Source organism: Anastrepha ludens, chromosome 2 (genome assembly GCF_028408465.1).
Source record: "Anastrepha ludens isolate Willacy chromosome 2, idAnaLude1.1, whole genome shotgun sequence".
Classification (NCBI taxonomy): Eukaryota; Metazoa; Arthropoda; class Insecta; order Diptera; family Tephritidae; genus Anastrepha; species Anastrepha ludens.
In genome coordinates, this window is record NC_071498.1 from 11,639,189 (window position 1) to 11,659,799 (window position 20,611).

At 39.5% G+C, this 20,611-nt stretch overlaps 1 protein-coding gene across 1 annotated transcript; it reads left to right on the plus strand.

Moving 5' to 3' along the window:
* Positions 1-507: 507 nt before the first annotated feature.
* LOC128863239 (dipeptidyl peptidase 9) lies at positions 508-17,427 on the plus strand. Its single transcript, XM_054102316.1, has 12 exons — positions 508-874; positions 1,902-3,158; positions 3,216-3,435; positions 13,455-13,731; positions 13,791-14,070; positions 14,171-14,333; positions 14,407-14,712; positions 14,774-14,968; positions 15,044-15,355; positions 15,417-15,639; positions 15,718-15,910; positions 16,660-17,427. The coding sequence occupies exons 2-12, from the start codon at positions 2,104-2,106 to the stop codon at positions 16,859-16,861; spliced, it is 3,426 nt and encodes a 1,141-aa protein (XP_053958291.1). The 5' UTR covers positions 508-874; positions 1,902-2,103; the 3' UTR covers positions 16,862-17,427.
* The last annotated feature ends 3,184 nt before the right edge of the window (positions 17,428-20,611 follow it).

A 20,611-nucleotide genomic window follows, 5' to 3' on the forward strand; every position in this document is an offset into this window, starting at 1 on the left:
TTCTATTGAATATGAATCGTTCGTCATATTAACGATGAATGAACACATATTCCAGTTTTGTATTAACATTGGCTGTAAGTTAGCAAACGCATGATGTAAGCGAGTATAATTTCAGAAGTCGCCATCACTGTTTTCCCGTTTAGTAAATACGTCTCCATATGATGTTCTAATCTAAATAAAAGCCACAATATATGTACATTGACATACATTTTTACAAACAAATGAATGATAATTTAAAAAACTGGCTACCATATTTTCTTACCGCATTTGGCTTTGTTTCCTTGACGACGGCATCTTGAAAATAAATTTACCTATTTAGCCAACGTTATACCTCTCAATTCCTCTGATTTTGACAAGCAGCAAAATTTTGAGCGTGTAACTTGGATGCAAGATAATAGAACATGAGGCCATCAGTGAATTATGTTTAGCTTTTTTACGTGAGGACTTGTTTGAATCTATTGTGCTTGTGATCAACAGGAAGAAGAAGAGTGTAGCTTAAAATGTCAATGAAGATTATACATTACATTAATCTAGCAATTGGTGTGAAAAACAACTTCGAATACGCAATTATAAAATTGTGGTCTTTTATAGAATATTAATTTTAGTCTAGATAAAACAAAGTGGGCATTGCATGAAAGTGAAATATGTACAAAAAGCGCCGAAAGAAAGTGCGTTGAAAATTAAATAGTTTAATAGCATCAAAGGAATTGGTTATACATACATATATCCGTATACATATATATGATTTGGCATTGGAAGTAAATTGATATTTAGTTGCGATGCTGGACAAAATATTAGGGGAATATTGAACATTGAGTTTGTAAAATTTGTAAATTAGCGATGCGTTTTGCTAAAAATGTTCATGACGTGCAGAGTAAGGATTAATTATTGTTTGTGCCGTATTGAAATAATTTGGAATTGTTAGCTTTCACTTATTGGAAAATAGCAGAGCAACTGTCAAGTGCAAAAACAATTCAATATCAAAACAAAACCAACTGTCAGTGTGACAACAGTTGACTGACTGGACGGACGGATAGCAGCAGTAGCAATAACAACAATGGAACAACGCATCAGAATGCATAGATCGTGTGTCGCAGAAGAGGTACCATATCACTATACGGCTAAAATGACTAGGCAAAGTTTTTTTTTGTTTTTGATTTTGAGTAGGGCGAGCAACAATAGAACCAGAGTCAAATTGATGAAGATATACCATTTTGAAACAACAAAGACGGTCGGAACTTTGTTTCAGTAAAATCTGACTGGATGTTAGCAAGATTTGACTAAAAGATAAAGATATGTACATATGTATGTATAGCTGTAGGCTGGATGGCTAAAGACAAACAATGTGACAAAAGCGAACTGACGAAGGCTATAAGAAGTGTAACATATATTTTAATGATTCTGCTTTCCCCCGTCTTTCGTATCACTCGTAGTAAAATGTAAAATAAAAAATTAGAGGGGATGAATTTGGAACTGGACGTTCTCTGACAGGACAATTAAGCTACAGTAAAGCGATTAAGGACGCATCAAATACATTTAGAAGTACAGGGATAAATTGAAATACGGGTAAATACCTTTCAAGTAAATTTTGACTTGTTTACATGTACCATTAAAAACAAAGACGGGAGATAGAGGAGACAAATATTTAATTTGTATTGAAATAGAACTAAACATAAAACGTACTCATTGTTAAGAATAAGACATAGAGAGCATTACAGTGAGATTCGAGTTTTAGTAAATTTGGGTTTCGTACTACGCGTTTTCACATAAAATATGCACACCTTTAGTTTTCAAAGAAAAATACAATTTTGAAACGCCTGAGACCTAGCTATCGTTTAAACAACCGATATTAAATGTTCAGCGTACACTGGATTTATCGTGTTTTGTGAAAATCTTTAAAGCTTCTTTCACAGTGATATAATATAATAATACTCAAGACTCTTAAGTTGCCATAGAGGAAAGTTATAAAATTGTCCGTCAGCAAAGATCTAAGCCAAAATCATCATACGCATAATTGTCCTTAGAAAAGTGAAGATTTTTCAGAATCTTTAAAACCGTGTCAGGCCGCAGTACGATTACAAATACATACATATTTAACATAAAATGGACACATCTTTGACTCAACAGCGGAATCGTCTTCAATCAGCACCGACCACTACTACCACCTCAGCAGCTAGTATAGCGCCGTTGAGTAGTAGCATCAGTGGCACAAGCGCTATTTTAACCAACCACATCAACAACAGCAATAATGTTGGGAACATAAACGCCAGCAGTCCGCTGGCAGAGTTATCAGCACAATCACCACCGGCGGAACGTATAACAACTTTCCTCGAGTTAATGAATGCCACAAACTCGCTGGCAGAGTTATCAGAATCACCACCATCGGAACGTATAACTACGACATCATTCATCGATTTCTTGGATGGTTTTACGTCGCGCGTATCTGGGGATCGCACTCAGAGCGCTGCCAGCACACCTAGTAGTATTAGTTCACTGGGTACCACCGCAAATGCCTTGTATTCTTCTCTTGGTCAAGCTTTGAACTCCTTGACATCACCAATCTCGACAGTAGCTGCTGCGGCTCATGCGACAACTGCAGAAGCAGCCGCTGTCGTTGTTGCTGCTGCTTCAGCGCTATCAAATCATCTTAGCTCACCAACAAGTGGCAAACCTCCGAATATGGATGAATTAGATGATGACGACGACTGTGAGGATGACGACGAAGATGACAATCGTCACGTTCCAGCACCAACACCCAAGAAGACATGGTCAGAGATTAAAGCGATCGTTAACGATATGCGAAAGCAGCTGATCAATTTATCAAGCATGATGCCATCGAATATACAGTTTCGCACGTTATCTGATGGCCGGGTACGTTGCTACTTTCTCAGTACACCGCCAAATGCGTGGGAGCCAACTTTGCTGTATGCCGACATAAATATGAACGCTGCTGAAGAAACTGTGGCGCAAAGTGACTCATCCACTTCTGATATGGATGGTATCGTTGCTGGTGCCTCAGTTGGTAGCGGCATTGGCATAACGAAGGGTGGCAGTACGAGTGAGGATGTTGCGGGTAGTCGTTTGCCAACGCCAGTTTCTTCACAAACATCATCACCTGTATTGGGGTCATCTTTTGCCAGATATAGCCAAAGCAAAAGGTTTGTTAAAAATACGTACTATTTATGCGTCGAGTATTGCAATTGGATTTGTTTTAGACTCCAATGGAAGATAGTATTACAACAGCCCATGTCAAGTGTGTTTGCGGCGACCGCAAGTGGTGGTGTAAATCCCTGGTCCAGAGAATTTCAACTATTGCAGGAACGAAAAAGACTCTCAACGTGGGGAATTACTTCTTTTGAATTGCACAAGCCAAGTGGAAAAATAGTGTTTCCCTGCTTCAGTGATCTGTACCAATGCCTTGATACAGGATATAATGTAAGTGATATTGCATATTTAAAAATTTTTTTCAATTATTCCATTCATCTATTCTTCTGTTTTTTTCTTAATGACCAGATTGATATTAAACTATGTTTAGTGTATACTGAAAACGTTTCAAATCATTTTGTTAATCCAAAACTCATTTTTGACTTTTTAAACTAGTATACCTACATTAATCAAACCATTGAGTTTACATAATTATTAAAGTCGCTTTTGTTCTGACTGCCTATGCACTAATATTTTTTCGCTTTAGGTAAACACTCGAATCTTTGAATTTATGAGACAATCAGGACTATTCATTTTACTTTAGAAGCACATGTAAAGTTCACTACATAAGTATGCCATTTTCTAAGAGCTGTAGAACTTAAAATGATAATGCAAAACAGAAATACTGTTGAAATGAATTTTTATTATTATTATATTATCTGGTAAACAATTTCATGGCATTTATTCTTTGAATATGCTATTCCGCATATGTCCGCCGCGCCTACGAGTGCCATGGTGGAGTACGGTACACTAGACAGAGCCAGTTTACTGGGTCATTCCGGCAACGTAGAAATGGCTGCCGGTGTCATGGTCCGTTTCATGAGTTCAATGTTGACCGTATGGCGTCAATGGTGGGTTGAATATTGCAATAAATCGTTTGTTAAGCCCGCTATATGGCACATGCGCCGTCTTGCTGGAACTAAATGTTTTCGATGTTAAGCTGATTAATTTTTGTTAGCCAAAATTCAATTAGCATGGCTCGATAGCGCTCGCCATTTACCGTAACGGCAGCTCCTTTCTCACTTCGGAAGAAATAAGAACCGATGATGCCGCCAGTGCTTTATGAACGTCGCGAAGAGATTTATTTATTTATTTATTTTTTATAATTTTTTTCAAAGTAAAAATTCACCATTTGGAAGCGTTGTTCTGGAGTTAAACGATTCCAGTTTGCCATTCTCAGCTGTTAAACCATAGTTATCGATGTCGATAGTTCTCATGCGGCTAAAAAAACACCCTGCACATTTAGTCTATATAATTTGTTTTTCGTAAGCTAAATTCTTTTAAAATTTTCTAAACAAATTGAAGGAGTGTAGATCTCGTATAAAATCCCGTCTTTAAAGATCTGTATATTTCTTTAAAGCGGCCTGGATAGTCTAGCGTAAGTGTACTAGCCTGCCATCGCAGAGGTTGTGGGTTCGTATCGCATGTAAAGCAAGCATGGTCCTCGCACTTTTCTAAACTTATCTTCCCAGTTTCTAAAAAAAAAAAAACTTATTTCATACCTCAACCCCAAAACCATATCCTTCCCATCCGTACTCCCGCAAAAGTCTGTGCATTACTTGCTATAAAAAACAAAAACCGTTACACATTGCATTGCCACAGCGCAGACACACCAAATTTAGCGAAGTCCTCAACCACCTGTGCGATCCTCCTGGGGCAGAAAAATGTGAAACAAAGATGGCGCTCTAAACAGTAAGAAGGCGTTGTTCCTAAGCAACTACAGGTGGGCATACCCACTATTTAGGACTGGTAGCGGCAGGCTAATCACCTAACCTGTCAGAAAGCAAAATAGATTATGTTTCCGAGTGGAGTGAACAAGGGGGAAAAAAGTAAATTGTGCGTAATTTGAATAATATATGTATATATATATGTATATATAATTGGTGCTTACACGCTTTTTGGTTGTTTGGCTGAGCTCCTCCTCCTATTTGTGGCATGCGTCTTGGTGTTGTTCCACAAATGGAGCGACCTACAATTTTACGCCGCCCGCTTACGAATGGCAGAAATACACTCGAAGGTTTGCCATTGCTATAAATATTAGAAAAGCAAATAAAATGAAGTTTTAATGAAGTAAACATCGCTTGGTATCCAAACACGTTTTATTTTTCCATCCTTACCGCTTTGTCTTCAAGACAATAGCAACAAGAATTGCCATACAAATTTTATCTTTGTTCATATCTATCTTCTCCGCTTCTACTTTTTGTAAAGAAATGCATATTGTACAAGTATTTGCTCGTGCCACTGTAAACAGACGGGCTGACTGCACTAATATTAAAATTTTACTAATATTAGCTTAGTGGGTTTTAATAACATTACTTTTTATTTATTTAGTCTGTTAGCTTTGTTTCGTGTTATAAGCTATCTGCTATGTGCCATAAAAGCCGTGCAGAACCTTTTGAATACCAATTAATAATAAAATAATTAATTTAAAAATAACCACACATTATGCCTAAGATTACTTATACATTTACAAAATTCCTGTGTATGTACATACATACATACATACATGTACATACACCTTTTCGTCTCAGAAAATTATTACAGTGATTTCGTATTGATAAGAAAAACAACGAAAATAATCCGATTAATCTGGCTCTTTAAAACTCATTAAACCGGTTCAGGCGGCACATTCAATATTGCATTGCTTACCTTGCGACCTACTTTTTTAATTGTGTAAATACAGTTTTCTTTCCTTAAGTATTTAGCTTGTTGCAATTTTGATTGTATTGAAAATCGCTATACTAAAACTAATATGTTTTATGTGCTAATTTTGATCGCTTAGTCATACAATGAGTGCTGTGACCAATTCGCTTTCGATTTCCCACAGTAGACACGAGTGCGTTCTCATAACAATTCTAATCAGTTTGTCAATTTGTATGATTTGGACAGACACTAATGTGCCCACCAACCAAGAAATTTCGTTAATTAGTATTTTGAAGTCTATAAATAGTAATAAAACAATTGGCATAATCTACTTGCACACACAAAAATATCTGTATTTATGTTTGTATAGGCGCTTTAGATTAAAACTTTATATAGTTTCTATTTATTACTTGCGAGCTGAAAACGTGCAAGATCATAGGTTAAATTTTCTGTGATTTTAAGCTTTCAGTTTCATTAATAAAATAAGCGGTACATTTATTATAGAAAAACCGGAATATATTGGACTCAAGTATATGAGCAATATATAGTGATAACAAAATTAATGTACATTTATGTTGTTATTGTATGAAATGTCGTCGTGAATTGTCGATCTTTGTAAGAGTTTTTGCACAGCAACTGCCGTAGCGGAGGGGAGAGGGGGCATACAAGTTAGAGGAGAAGCTCGACTAGACATCTGACGAAATACATATTGACAAGTATGTACACTTATGGACAAAATAATAGCATTGCGTTATTTTAATCAGTTTTTTCTACTTTTTTCCTGTTTTTTAGTTTTCTTTAAGGGGTTAGGGATAGTCAGAGGCCCGTAAAAATGATGATATTCAATAATTTTTTTTTTGCTAGTCAATTACCTTATTTGACAAAAACAAAAACAAAGCATTAATTCATCATGTTTCGACTTGACTTTAGCAAAATGAAAAAAAAAAAAATTAATAATTATTGTTGTTGTTGTTGTAGCAGTATCTTCGCCCTGTCAGTGTAGTGTAGTTACCGGTCGCCTTCGTCTAGCTCATCTAACGGTAGGCCCAGGAAACTAGCTGTTTCGACGGGTTGGGTCCAGAGGGAGAGAGGTGTTAGATGAGTGGGTTTTATAGGGCATGTGAAAAGGTGGTTAGTGTCGTGCGGGGTGCCTTCACATGCCGGACATATCGCACCCTAAATACAAAAGGGTCACAACTCAAAATGTTACTTCTGCTCAAATATGAACGAGACGTTATCAATAAAACGGTCCGCGGATGACATATGGCAAAAATATTTTTTTTGTTTTTTGGTAGGACTGTTATAAGCTTACATGGCAAATTTCAGCGTGATATGTCACATAGTTTGTTTTCTGTGCTACTGTAAACAAGTCAAGCTCGAGGGTGGAACATTTTGAGTTGTGACCCTTTTGTATTTAGGGTGCGATATGTTTGGTATGTCGGGGTCGATTATGGATAGGTAGGAGTTTAACCTGCTACAGTATCCAAAACGTAATTGTGCCAAAGTTACGCGGGACTCTCGGGGAAGCTGGAGCTCTTCGTCTGCGATAGGTGGTGATTGGACTCCGATATTTCGGGGGTCGGGAGCTTAGGAAGATGGTAACGGTCTCCCGATGAAATTCGTTTATGGCCTGTCTGTACACTGTCTGATCCTGGAGTGCTCTGTCAGTTTTATCCTGGATCTCGACCACGTAATTAAGGAGATGTCTCCTGATGTGCCTGGGAGGTGGCTCAGGCACAAGCAGGTGTCTGCATGGGTGAGGCCTGCGGTAACACCCTAGCAGAAACTGCTTGCCGAGCATTTCGTTGTGCTCCTTTACAGGGAGCATGTGAGCCTCGTCGTGCAGGTGTTGGATTGCGGACATTAGGAGACATCCTGTCGCGGTCCTAATAGCAGTATTTTGACAAGTCTGGAGCTTCGTCCACTGCGTATCACTGGTTCCAGGCGACCAGACAGGTGCAGCATAGTTTAGAACCGGTCGACCTATTGCTTTGAAAGTCGACAGCAACATTTCTTTGTCTTTGCCCCAAGTGCTGCCGGCAAGCGACTTGAGGACCTTGTTGCGATTCTGTACCCTCGTTGCAATAGCGGTTGTGTGCGCTGAGAAGGAGAGCAAGCTGTCAAAGGTGACTCCCAATATTCTTGGGTTATTTACCGTTGGTATTGGGGTATCATCGACGTGCACCTGAAGTTGCAGCTTGACCTCCTTTGTCCAGGTGGTAAAAAGGGTCGCCGTAGATTTAGTGGGAGAAAGTTTTAAGTTTCTCGCAGTGAAGAAGCGAGAAAGGCGGGCGAGGTAGTCGTTTACTTTGGCGCATAGGCCATCAATGTCATTGCCCGACGCCATTATCGTGCAGTCGTCGGCGTATGAGACCAGTGAGACTCCCTCTGGTGGCTGGGGGTGTTTCGAAATATAGAAATTAAAAAGCAAGGGTGAAAGGACACCACCCTGCGCTACTCCTTGCTTTATTTTTCTCTGTTTTGACGTTTGGTCTCGAAATATCACCGACGAGTGAGGACCACTCAGGTAGTTCGCGGTCCACCTCTTCAGCCCTGGCGGGAGTGTCGACTGTAAAATGTCATCTAGTAGCGTGGCGTGGCTGACTGTATCGAAAGCCTTTTGAACGGTGACGCTCGTTCATCAGAGCGGCTGCTTCAGCTGGGAAATTGGGACGTAATTCCCGGATCCGTCCAGCAGGTATGAAGCGAGCCGCGGCGTATGGCAAGCAGGTATGGGCAAGTGAATGCAACCGATAGCATAGGTCGCCAGGTTATGCTATTTATCAGACCAGCGCTAGCAATTGTTATGTCAGGCGAGCTGCTGCAATTGCCCACTACCCTGGTGGGGGCGTCGTCGTTTACAGTGCTGAACGTCGAATCGTCTATCTGCTCTGCCAATAGCTGTCCCCTACGATCATTTGGCAGGCTTGAATGCCAAAGATCGTGATGCGCGTTAAAGTCACCTACTACCAATCAGTTTTCTCCCCTGATGAGCGCACCAATATCAGGGAGATATCCTGCCGGGCAGCAGGGGACAGGGGGTATGTAAATATTATATATTTCGAGCTCGGCAACGCCTGACCGGACGTTCTAAGGTGCTGTCCCTGCGGTCGATGCCTTCATCGATAAGACGATACTGCACTGAATGGTGGACTATGAACGCTAGGCCACCACCGTTATCTCGCTCGCGGTCCTTTCTGTGCACATTGTACCGTCCCTGGTGATCAGGGGTGAGCTAGCGTGCTGTTTTGTCTCCTGGACCGCAGCTATCTTAATTCCGAACCGGCTCATGAAGTCGACTATCTCGTCAATCTTGCTCGTAAGTCCGTTGCAGTTTAGTTGCAGAAGCTTGAAGCTTCGCGGGAGGGTTGTCGTAACTCGGGGGGTGAGGGATGCGTGATGTTGTCTGCGTTGGTCCTGCTGTGCGTTCCGCAACAAAGGGTGTGGCCTGATGTTGGCTGGTGGTAATTATAATTTAATAAATAAATAATAATAATAATAACAACCAAGACACATCCCTTCATAAAGCAATAGGAATAGCAGACAAAGAACTAACGCCCCTTAACCTCAACAACCAAAGACTTATTCTACCAAAACATACAATAGAAGAAACCCTAGCAGCATGGAAACAAAAACAAATACACGGAAAACACCCACATATAATAGGACTATCAATAAGTTCGTGCGGTTTTTTTTCGAAATTTGAAACTTTATTGACGTAAAATGGTTACAAATTTAATATTCAAAATATTGTCCATCGCTTACTACTACTTTTTCCCATCTTTCTGGCAATTCACGGATTCCCTTTGTGTAAAATTCGGTCGGTTTTGCCGCAATCCACGAATCGATCCATTTTTTGACTTCATCGTAATTACGGAAGTGCTGGTCAGCCAGGCCATGTTGCATCGATCGGAAGAGATAGTAATCGGATGGCGCAAGGTCTGGACTATACGGCGGGTGGGGTAGGACATCCCATTTGAGCGTTTCTAAGTATGTTTTGACCACTTGTGCAACATGTGGCCGAGCATTGTCATGTTGCAAAATAACTTTGTCGTGTCTATCGGCGTATTGCGGCCGTTTTTCTCGCAGTGCTCGGCTCAAACGCATCAATTGTCGTCGGTAGACATCCCCCGTAATCGTTTCATTCGGTTTCAGTAGCTCATAATACACAACACCCAGCTGGTCCCACCAGATACACAGCATAACCTTCAGGCCATGAATATTCTGCGCCGACGTCGATGTTGAAGCATGGCCAGGGTATCCATACGTTGCCCGACGTTTTGGATTGTCGTAATGGACCCACTTTTCATCGCCAGTCACAATTCGATGCAAAAAACCCTTTCTTTTGTGCCGTTGAAGCAGTTGTTCGCATGCCATAAAACGGCGTTCAACGTCTCTTGGCTTCAATTCATACGGCACCCAATGGCCTACCTTTCGGATCATTCCCATGGCTTTTAAACGTTTGGAAATGGTTGATTGATCAACTCCCAAAGTTTTTGCAACCTCTTCTTGCGTTTGAGCCGGATCTTGATCGAGCAATTCCTCCAATTCGGTATCCATGAACTTTGGCGGCGCACCCTCGCGTTCTTCGTCTTCCAAGCCAAAATCACCACTTTTAAAGCGTGCAAACCACTTCTGGCACGTTCGCTCAGATAGAGCATGCTCACCATAAACTTCCACCAAGATACGATGACTTTCGGCTGCTTTTTTCTTCATATTAAAATAATGAAGAAGAATTCCCCGCAAAAACACATTATTTGGCACGAAATTCGACATTTTCAAGTGTGGTAAAAATATTGTTGTTTACGCTTCAAATAAAAAACTTATACTGACGTTTGTGCCTTACGACAGTAGCTCTCCAATGAATGTTTGGAAATGTGGATCGATGGAATAATAATCAAGTTACGCCATCTGTTGTAAAACCGCACGAACTTATTGATAGTCCTATTAGTTAACAATGTCAACATAGATCAGCAAAACACATATACGTGGCTAAGAAAAGGAGATCTACAAGCAGAAACAGAAGGATTCATCATTGGAATACAAGACCAAATCATAGCCACAAGAAACTACAGAAAATACATAATAAAAGATTCAACCAATCCGACAGATGCCGTAAATGTAACATATACACAGAAACTATAGACCATCTAACAGCGGGATGCCCAATGCTCGCTGGGACAAAATACACACAAAGACACAATACAGTAGCCAAAATCCTCCACAAGGAAATAGCCACATTTCTGAACTTAACTAATGACACAACACCATATTATGAATATACACCTGAAACCATACTAGAAAACGAAGACTTTAAACTATACTGGGACAGAACCATATAAACTGATAAGACAATAATAGGCAATAGACCAGATATAACAATCATAGATAAGAAAGAAAAAACCACACAGTTCATTGAAATAAGTGTCCCTAATGACGTTAATATACACAGCAAATATACAGAAAAAATTGAAAAATACATAGAGCTTGCGCAAGAAATCAAAAACATATGGAAACAAAATGAAGTGAAAATAGTGCCAATTATTATTTCAGGAACAGGAATATTACACAACACTTTCATACAAAACCTAAAATCAATAAATATAAACGAAAAAACACACGCACAAATACAAAAAGCTGTTATACTGAAAACTTGTAATATAGTAAGGTCCTTTCTAAACCAGATCTATTAAAATTTTACACTCTTACAACATTACTACCACGTAACACAAAACAACAGAGCATTGTCCCTTGATACCGATATCCGTTTTCTCTGTCAATTGCGAATGGTAGTCACGCACCAACCCATTCGGCTACTGCGGCCGCGCGGCTCTAACCTCTTAACGTTTTATAAAAATACAGCTCATACATCAAATACCATTTGGATAAAAATTTCAAACCTTTTAGGCCCGCGGTTGTATAGCCAATTCAATTTTAGTATAATAAAGTGCAAGTTTGAAGTGGTTCAAAATTCTCGTTGACATTTGATGTTTTTTCTTCCCGAAGGTGTTGCCTATTTTATCAAGACATAATGCATTAAATTTAGGCAATTGCGCAGTAAAGTCCTCTCTCGGCGACTAAAACTAACACTCTACAAGGCTCTCATCATACCCGTCCTAACGTATGGCGCAGAAGCCATACTTTTGCTGGTTTGTTTTATTACATGGCTAAATCGACTTGACTCCTTAGTCACCAGTGCGGAAGGAGATCAAGGATATTGATAGTGTGAGGTGAGACGGCATCACATCCGAGAATCCGCCTGCGAGCTTCACTTCACTTCACTCATATAAATATTTTTTTCAACACATCCTGTGTATCTACTTATAATTAAAAAAATTGTTGTAGAAGTTTTCTATTTATTCTTTACGGAAGCCCTTGCCATCTTGAACGTGGCATACTGGCTAATTGAGAAAGAGTGGCGGCGTAGCAGTATTGCAGTCAAGCTGCACTGAAAGCCTTTGCTAACCCATGCTGTTGTTGTTGTAGCAGCATAAACATTCCCCATACTTACATACGGGGAATGCTGCTGGAGGGAGTGACAGTCCTTGGCCCGATATAAATCCGGGTCGTTTCGGTAACGTAGAACCGACTGTCGCGGAAACGAAGTTAGTCGGTGAATGGAAGACAAAACTGAACAGTGTTGCAAAACACAACAAAGTTAGTCTTATTTGGGTGCCTGGACATTGTGTATTACTGGCTAATGAAGGCTCTGCAAGTATGGCCCTAGGCCCTGAAACATTTCTAGGTGTCAATTCTGCATCGATTCAACTATGGATTGACGACTTCATGAGGACGTTGGTCTGGGTTGAACTCGTGCTTTGTGAAAGAACCGAACAGGAAAATAGCGACCTTTCTCCTAAAACTCAGCAGAACGGACGTGAGAGTACTGGTGGGTGAAATCACAGGGCACAACGTCTGGGGTCAGCATATGGCTGCCATGGGGGTCGTCGACAGCCCGATAGGCCTATCCTGTCTTGAGGATGACGACCCTGCAGAGCATTTTCTCTGTAGCTGTCCGGCGTTTTCCAGAATCAGACTTAGGATATTGGGTAGCGATATAGTGAGTATAGATAAAGTTCATACTCTCCCTCTTTCGGATCTCTTCAATCAATGAATCCAAGAGATTTGTAAAAGAGTGACCTCAAACTAATTTTTCCGTCTTACCATCCGCATTTTATCTTTCCTATCTCTCTATTCTTTCTACTTAAATCTATCCGGGTGTAGTACGATAGTCTCCTGACTGAGTGCTGACTTGTGCAACACTCCACAAATCTAATCTAATCTAAACATGTGGTCGCCAAAGACTCATTCGACTGGATCCGGGTTCGAAAACCATATGAATGTGGAAAAGAAGACGCAAATTTTTAAATCGTCAATACACTTATATTTGTTTGCCCCTCTGGCAGAAACCATTGTCGGAGTCTTGTTACTTTTTGGGTATGATAAAGCGTTATTAGTTGGGTTTTCCGCTCGTTACATGTCGTGTAAAAATTTGATACAAATTCTGTGTAAGGACGAGTTTCTCACTTGCCGTTGTGCGCCTATATGAAAAGCTTGCGGAAATCCTCTTTTCTACAACCACAGTATATTTTTTTGTTTGCTTGCAGACCAGCCCTCTTTTCCCTACACAATTGCGCACATGCCCCCAATGGGCTGCTTTGGATCCACAAATCTGCCCACAAAACTCGGACCTGATTGCATATATTAGTGGAAGCGATATATGGGTCACGCATACAGTCAGTGGCCATGAAGAGCGTTTGACTTTCGCGCACGATGGCCGTCGTTCTATTGCTGATGATCCTCTCAGCGCTGGTTCGCCATCACACATAATGCTGGAGGAGTTTAGTCGCTTTCAGGGCTATTGGTGGCAGCCACAGTCCGATGGTAAATGATTTGAATTTCGAGTGATGACTCTTGCTGATATTTCCTATGATTATTTTAAGATGGTGTTTATCGTATCGTTTATGAGGAAGTGGACGAGTCCGACGTCTGTTTGTACACATTTCCATCTTCACAAGCGATGCCCGGAGAAATGGAAGAATATCGTTTTCCCCGCGCTGGCACAGCAAACGCAAAGTCGAAATTAAAATTGGTGCAATTTGTTCTTAGTGAATCGCTACAAATTAGTGACGTTTGCATAAAGGATTTGCCGTATACGTTATCGGTGGTGTTTCCATGGCTAGAATATATTGTGCGCGTTGGATGGACGCCCGATTCTAATTAGTGAGTAACATCTGATTGTGTTGAATAAACCTTTTTTAGATCTTCAAATCAGATACCCCCTTATATAAATGTGTAAATTTATTGAAATTCTATATTTTAGCGTTTGGATGCAAGGCATGAATCGGAAGCAGCAACGCTTAGATGTGGTGCTTATACCATTAGATAATTTCTGTGAAACGTATACTAGTTCGGCGTCTTCGCCCTCTGGCTCAGCCGATCACTGCTGGAAAAGCCCATATTGCAGGGCTGTATCCCCAATACAGGTACTGCCCCTACCTTTTTCATATGAATTTGATGCACTAAAATGCCCAATTTGATACTGACTGGTCGTTATAGGTGATTTACTCACAAACTTCAGACTCCTGGGTCAATGTGCATGATTTACTTTACTTTTTGGAAATTACTGATACAACAGTGACCTTTTTGTGGGCCTCTGAGGAGACCGGCTTCAGACATTTATATCTCGTCACATCCAGTTTGAATGCGAGTGCGCGGAATGGCTACAAAGATACGCATACGAATGCGAATAATTTTGAAATGAGTAGTCGCACGAATTCAACCTCTTCGGCCACATCGGGCGCCATGGATATGCATACGGATTTCATTGATAGCGTGACGCTGCATCCCAGAATTATAAATAAAGTATGAAAGCAAATTTGTAGTTTTGGAAGGATTGGTTTTAACAAAAAAAAATGTCTTTTAGGTTGCGCTCACCTCGGGCGAATGGGAGGTTTTGCATCGATACATTTGGGTGGACAAGGTGCAACAGCTGGTCTATTTCATTGGGCTGCGCGACACGCCGCTGGAAAAACACTTGTACGTGGTGAGTTTGCAGCGGCCAGAGCACATACGTTTGCTCACTGAACCCGGCTACTCATATCAAGTGGAGTTTAATGAGGTGCGAATATTAATTATTTCGTAATTTATTGAAATGGTAAGGCACTAAATTTATTTGCTCTCAACTTCTTTACAGTCCTGTCAATTGATGTTGCAAGTTTACTGCAACATTCAGCGTTTGCCTTCCTGCAAAGTGATGCGCATTACACAAACTTGCCAGAACGGTGGCGTCAATGGCATACAACTGTCACTGGTGGGCTTTTTACATGAGGGCGGCAAGCCAGAGCCCCAATATTGCCCGCAAGTGTTCCGCCCGCAATTGCCATCAGGTGATATCGTATATGCGATGGTGTTCAAACCGCACAATTTCCACCTGGGCATCAAATATCCGACAGTGCTCAATGTGTACGGTGGTCCGGAGGTGCAAACAGTCAATAATACATTCAAAGTTGGTTCCCCAGCTGACTTCCGAAATTGACTGGTTTAGTAATTTATTTACATCTTTGCAGGGCAAGCATCAGCTGCGCATGCATATGCTGGCTGCGCAAGGCTATTGTGTGATATGCATCGATTCGCGTGGCTCACGGCATCGTGGTTTGAAATTCGAAACCCACATACGCTGTCGTATGGGTCAAGTGGAGCTTAACGATCAAGTGGCTGCGCTGCGCATATTAGCTGATCAGTTGGGCTACATCGATATGAATCGGGTGGCTATACACGGTTGGTCTTATGGTATGTTTTCTCAATTTGTTTTTTCTATTTGTGTAATGTGCATACTGTTTGTAAACTTATTTAAAATACATTTTATAGGCGGCTACCTCAGTTTAATGGGACTAGTGCAGTATCCAGATGTCTTCAAAATAGCAATTGCAGGGGCACCCGTTACAAATTGGGAGTATTATGATACGGGCTACACGGAACGCTATATGGATTTGCCACAGAATAATAAACGCGGCTATTCAGCGGGCTCTGTGCTTAATTATGTACACGCATTTCCCGAAGAGTAAGTGAATATCATTTGAAATAAAATAATTTTTTCAAATAAAAGGATAATTTTCACCTTGTACTGATTATCATCTCTACACATGTTATAAAATGAAATCTCAATATTATGTATTATATATGTAAGTACCCTATGATCAAAAAGTACCGGGAAGGTGATGTTGACTCTTTTCTTCGGTTGCCCAGGCGTAGTGCACCATGAGTACCGTCCATCAGGCCAGACAGCCAATAAATAATATTATGTGGGCAAACAATTCTAGGATTTTGCATGATGATAACGCCATCGCACCGAGCCCAAATTGTGCTGGATTATCTGACCAAACACCAAGTAAATACCATCGTGCAAGCACCGTAATCATCTGACATGGCCCCGTGCGACTTCTTTTTGTTTCCCAAGTTGAAGGAGATTTCAGTCGATATAGGGGATCAAAGAGAATGCGACGAAGGAGCTGAAGGCCATCCTTTTCTCGGCCTACCAGAGGACTGGGTTAAAGGTTGGCACATATGTGTTGCTTCAGACGGTTCATATTTTGAAGGAGTTAAAATAAATTTGCCCGAAATTTAACTCTGTTTTGTTTTATTTAAACATTTCCGGTACTTTCTGACCATAGGGTATATAAAAGTTAAAGAAATAACAATATCCTGTTTTAAGCAAGAACATTTTTTTTTCATTTCATAAAATTACGTTGAACTTCATACAAATTTATTTAACCTTATGATTTAAACGTCTGCTTTCTGTTTTGCCCACAGAGAAAATCGTCTTCTTCTCATACACGGCCTCATCGATGAAAATGTTCACTTTTATCATACCTCTCAACTGATATCAGCGCTGAATCGTGCAAACAAACCCTATGACCTCCATGTATTCCCCGAAGAAAGGCACTCGTTGCACAACATAGAATCGAATAAAAATTATGAGACAAAATTATTGGCTTTCCTGCAAAACTTATGAAATTGGCAACAGTATAGCATGTCAACGATGAACACAATGACAATGACAACAACGATGATGATAGCGATGTTAATGATGATGGCGTCTTGAAGTCAATGCCTATGGCTTGCATACACAGCGACGGAGCAGCATATTGCAAAAGTTGATAGTTCATAGCAGACAGCAGCAGAATTTCAGCAAAACAAGTTTGGCCACACCGGCTGTTGGGCTGCTGCTCTCGATAGTTTCAAGTGCGAACAGTATATTTTTTATTTTACCAAACGGCAGGCAAACCATTTATGTCTTAAGTTATTAAATTTTTTTTACTACTTTAACTATTTTATAATTTGATTTGTAGAACAAAAACTAAATTATAGGTTACTTAACATTAGAAATACTACATAGAAAGGAACAAAAAAAACCACTAATACACCTACATACATATTTTATATACTTGTCTGATGTTACGTTTTTGTGCAAATAGTGAAAAGCAGATATGCATATTTGCAAAAGAAAACAGTACTACAAATAAAATTAAAGCACATTATTTACATATATATTTTAATGAAAATTGTGCATACACAAGAGCCAACGTTACCGCTTACTTTAATCACCGCAGTTAGCTGATATAATCAACATAACCTCAAGTTTATCGCAAAAAACAAAAAAAAAGTTTAGGAAGAGTGAGATGTAAAAATGGAAAGGACTTATGTTATTGTGCGAGTGTCTATTGCTGCCATTAATTAGTGCTGCGAAATATATTTTTGTAAATCTTTAATTTAATTTATTATATGTGCATGTATGTATGTATATATCATGATATGTCCAACCTAACGACCACATTGAATGCCGGCTGTTCGCTGCATCCTGGCAACAGGCATCAGGCAAACACACTAATAGATTTATTTTGTATTTGTTATACATTTGTATGTATATATTTTTTTTGAGCCATTCAATGTTCAGATTTACTTACAACCGACGTTGCTCACCTAACGTCTGCCTCTTAGCAAAGTGTTCAATCGATTTTTTAGTATTTGTATGTGCATTGTGTCGTGTGCCGTGAAAACGGGGATGCGCAGGAATGCATACTGCATTGTGCGCGTGCTTTTAGAACATAGAAGATAACCCTGGGTCAACTGTGTGCTACTCAAGCCATACTGTATTGTGGTCTATCAACCTCAGCAGCTACGTTTGTGATGCTTGTAAGGCATTTTGTTGGTTTGGCACGCCGAATTTCAAATAATAATAAATACAAATATTAAGAAAAATGTCGAAGTTTAATTAATAGAAATTATTTGCTAATGAAGGCATAAACTATCTCTGTTAAAATCATGCTACTTAAATGAGAGTTACTTCAATTTCTAAATGCAAAATACTGCAGTAGAGATTTGACTTATTATTAGCGCATATTTTTGCGAATGCTAAGAAGTTAATTTCTATGTTTCGAACTGGTTAATAATAAAGCCTCAACTGGAGATGGAAATGTGCAGTTGTCAAATTATTATCGGAAATGGCTTCGGAAATGGTTATAAGTGGGGCGTAAATTTTTGACGTGAAATAAATTCTACAATAATTTACATTTCGGTTTGACGATATGCATTGAATTCCATTATTCTAGGTGAGGCTTATTTTTTTGCTGCTGCTGCAAGTAATTATTTAAATGTAATGTAATTATACAAATTAAAAAAGAGTAAATAAATAAATATACTAAAATTACACGTATCGCTTATGTAAAACGCTGCAATATTAAATATAACTTAAATACCTATTTACGTTACGTATTAATAAATTCACTATTATAAACTTTTACATTACGAAAATTTCGAAAATAGTCGCTAGTTCATAGTAAACGCAAAGATAAAATATATTTATTTAAAGAGACGAAACGTTAATTAATTAAAAAACTAAAAAAATAAAAATAAATAAACATAAATAAATGAAGAGAGCATCCGTAATTACTATAGAAATTAAATTACATACACATATAAATAAACTAGCGCTGAACTCATTATGTTTATTGAATTCTAAGTTTACAAACACATACGTAAAAATATACATAATATAACGAAATAAATAAAAATAGAAATAAAAAAAAATAACGAGACTAATGCTGTAAAACTTTTTATTTTCGTTTCGAACCTACGGGATTTACTTATCGGCTTTAATACAAAGGGTGATCATATTGGAATAGGGTTGTTTTGATACAAGGTGAAGTCCAAAATAAACAAGACTAGCGTCATAAAGATGTTTTCGATGGCGCCATCTTTTTAATGAGTTAGTGCGTTGGAAGTTACATCCCTAGCTGACTTCCAGTGAAAGTTTGGTGACATTCGGTTCAGTGGAAGCGAAGTTTCTTCGTCTAAGGTGTCAGTATGTTTGTGTCATCGGCACAAAAATGAGTTTCGAACAAAGAGCTAGTATCAAATTTTGTTTTAAAACCGGTAAAACGTTTACCGAAACACTTGAATTGATGAAAAAAGCTTATGGCGATGATTGTCTATCTCCTGGCAGAGATCATGGGTGGTTTTCACGTTTCAGGGATGGTTGAGAGGACATAAATGACAATGAACATGCGGGCCTCCCTCCTTTACAACATTGTAGCTGGTGATGAGACGTGGTGTTTCCGACATGAATCTGAAACTGAGTGTCAAAATGCCGAATGGAAGACCCCAGACAAGCCACCACCCAAAAATCGCGTTTGGAGAAGTCAAAAATCAATTCGATGCTCATTTGTTTTGACGTTTCCAAGGAAATTGCCTACAAGGAGTTCGTGCCAACGGACTAAATTGTCAATGCAAGTTTCTATCCTGGCGTTTTGAAGTGTTTGTTGCATCGCATTCGTCGAATTCGCCGTGAATACCGCGAAGGAGGAAGCTGACGCTTATTGTATTATTCACCATCTCATCGATTCACTCTTGTGACCGATTTTTTGATTAGAAATCGCCTGATATGGCTCCCTGTGACTTCTACCTGTTCGGAAAATTGCATTTGGTCATAAAAGAAAAACGTTTTGCGTCCGTAGAGGCCATCCAAACGCTTGTACCGACATCCTGAAGGACATTCCGGATTCCGGTCAATGACCTGAAATACTCTTTCGAAAAGCTTTTAGATCGCGCAAAACAGTGTATTGAGGCTAGAGACTATTTTGAATAAATAAACTCGAAATCATCAGAACAAAGCTCCAGCTATTTTTATTTTAGCTCAGTCTCGTTTATTTTGGACTTCACCTTGTTCATCACGCGTGAAATATCACTTGTGATTAGGCAAACCATCGTCAAAATTGAGCATACTTTCACATTATTGGATGATACTCGACCAATTAGACCACGTGCAGCCCGAAGTGAAGAGCATATTGCGGCTGTAAATGAGAGTTTTGCCGAAGACCCGGACGAATGGGTTCGGCGCCGATCTCAACAACTAGGTCTAACTTATGGGACTACTTGGGCGATTTTAGGCAAACATTTTGGTTTGCAGCTATTCAAGATTTGAAGCCGCCGTTCTTCCAAAACGTCATAATGTCTGTAGTGTTTTTTTATAGTTGGACCTCCAGGGTTGCAGTGAAAGTGCGGTTTTTTGAAGTTTGATGGGACGACGATACAATTTTCAAGTATTAAAGCTAAGCTACAGGTGGTTTCACGTAATGAAATTACAACTTTCTAGTGACGAGCAGAAACAATGATTGTAAATAAGAGTTAGAATTATTATATACTAAATATAATAAAGGGTCTTTCAAAGGACGCGCTTAGATGTTTTGAAATAAAAAATTTAGAT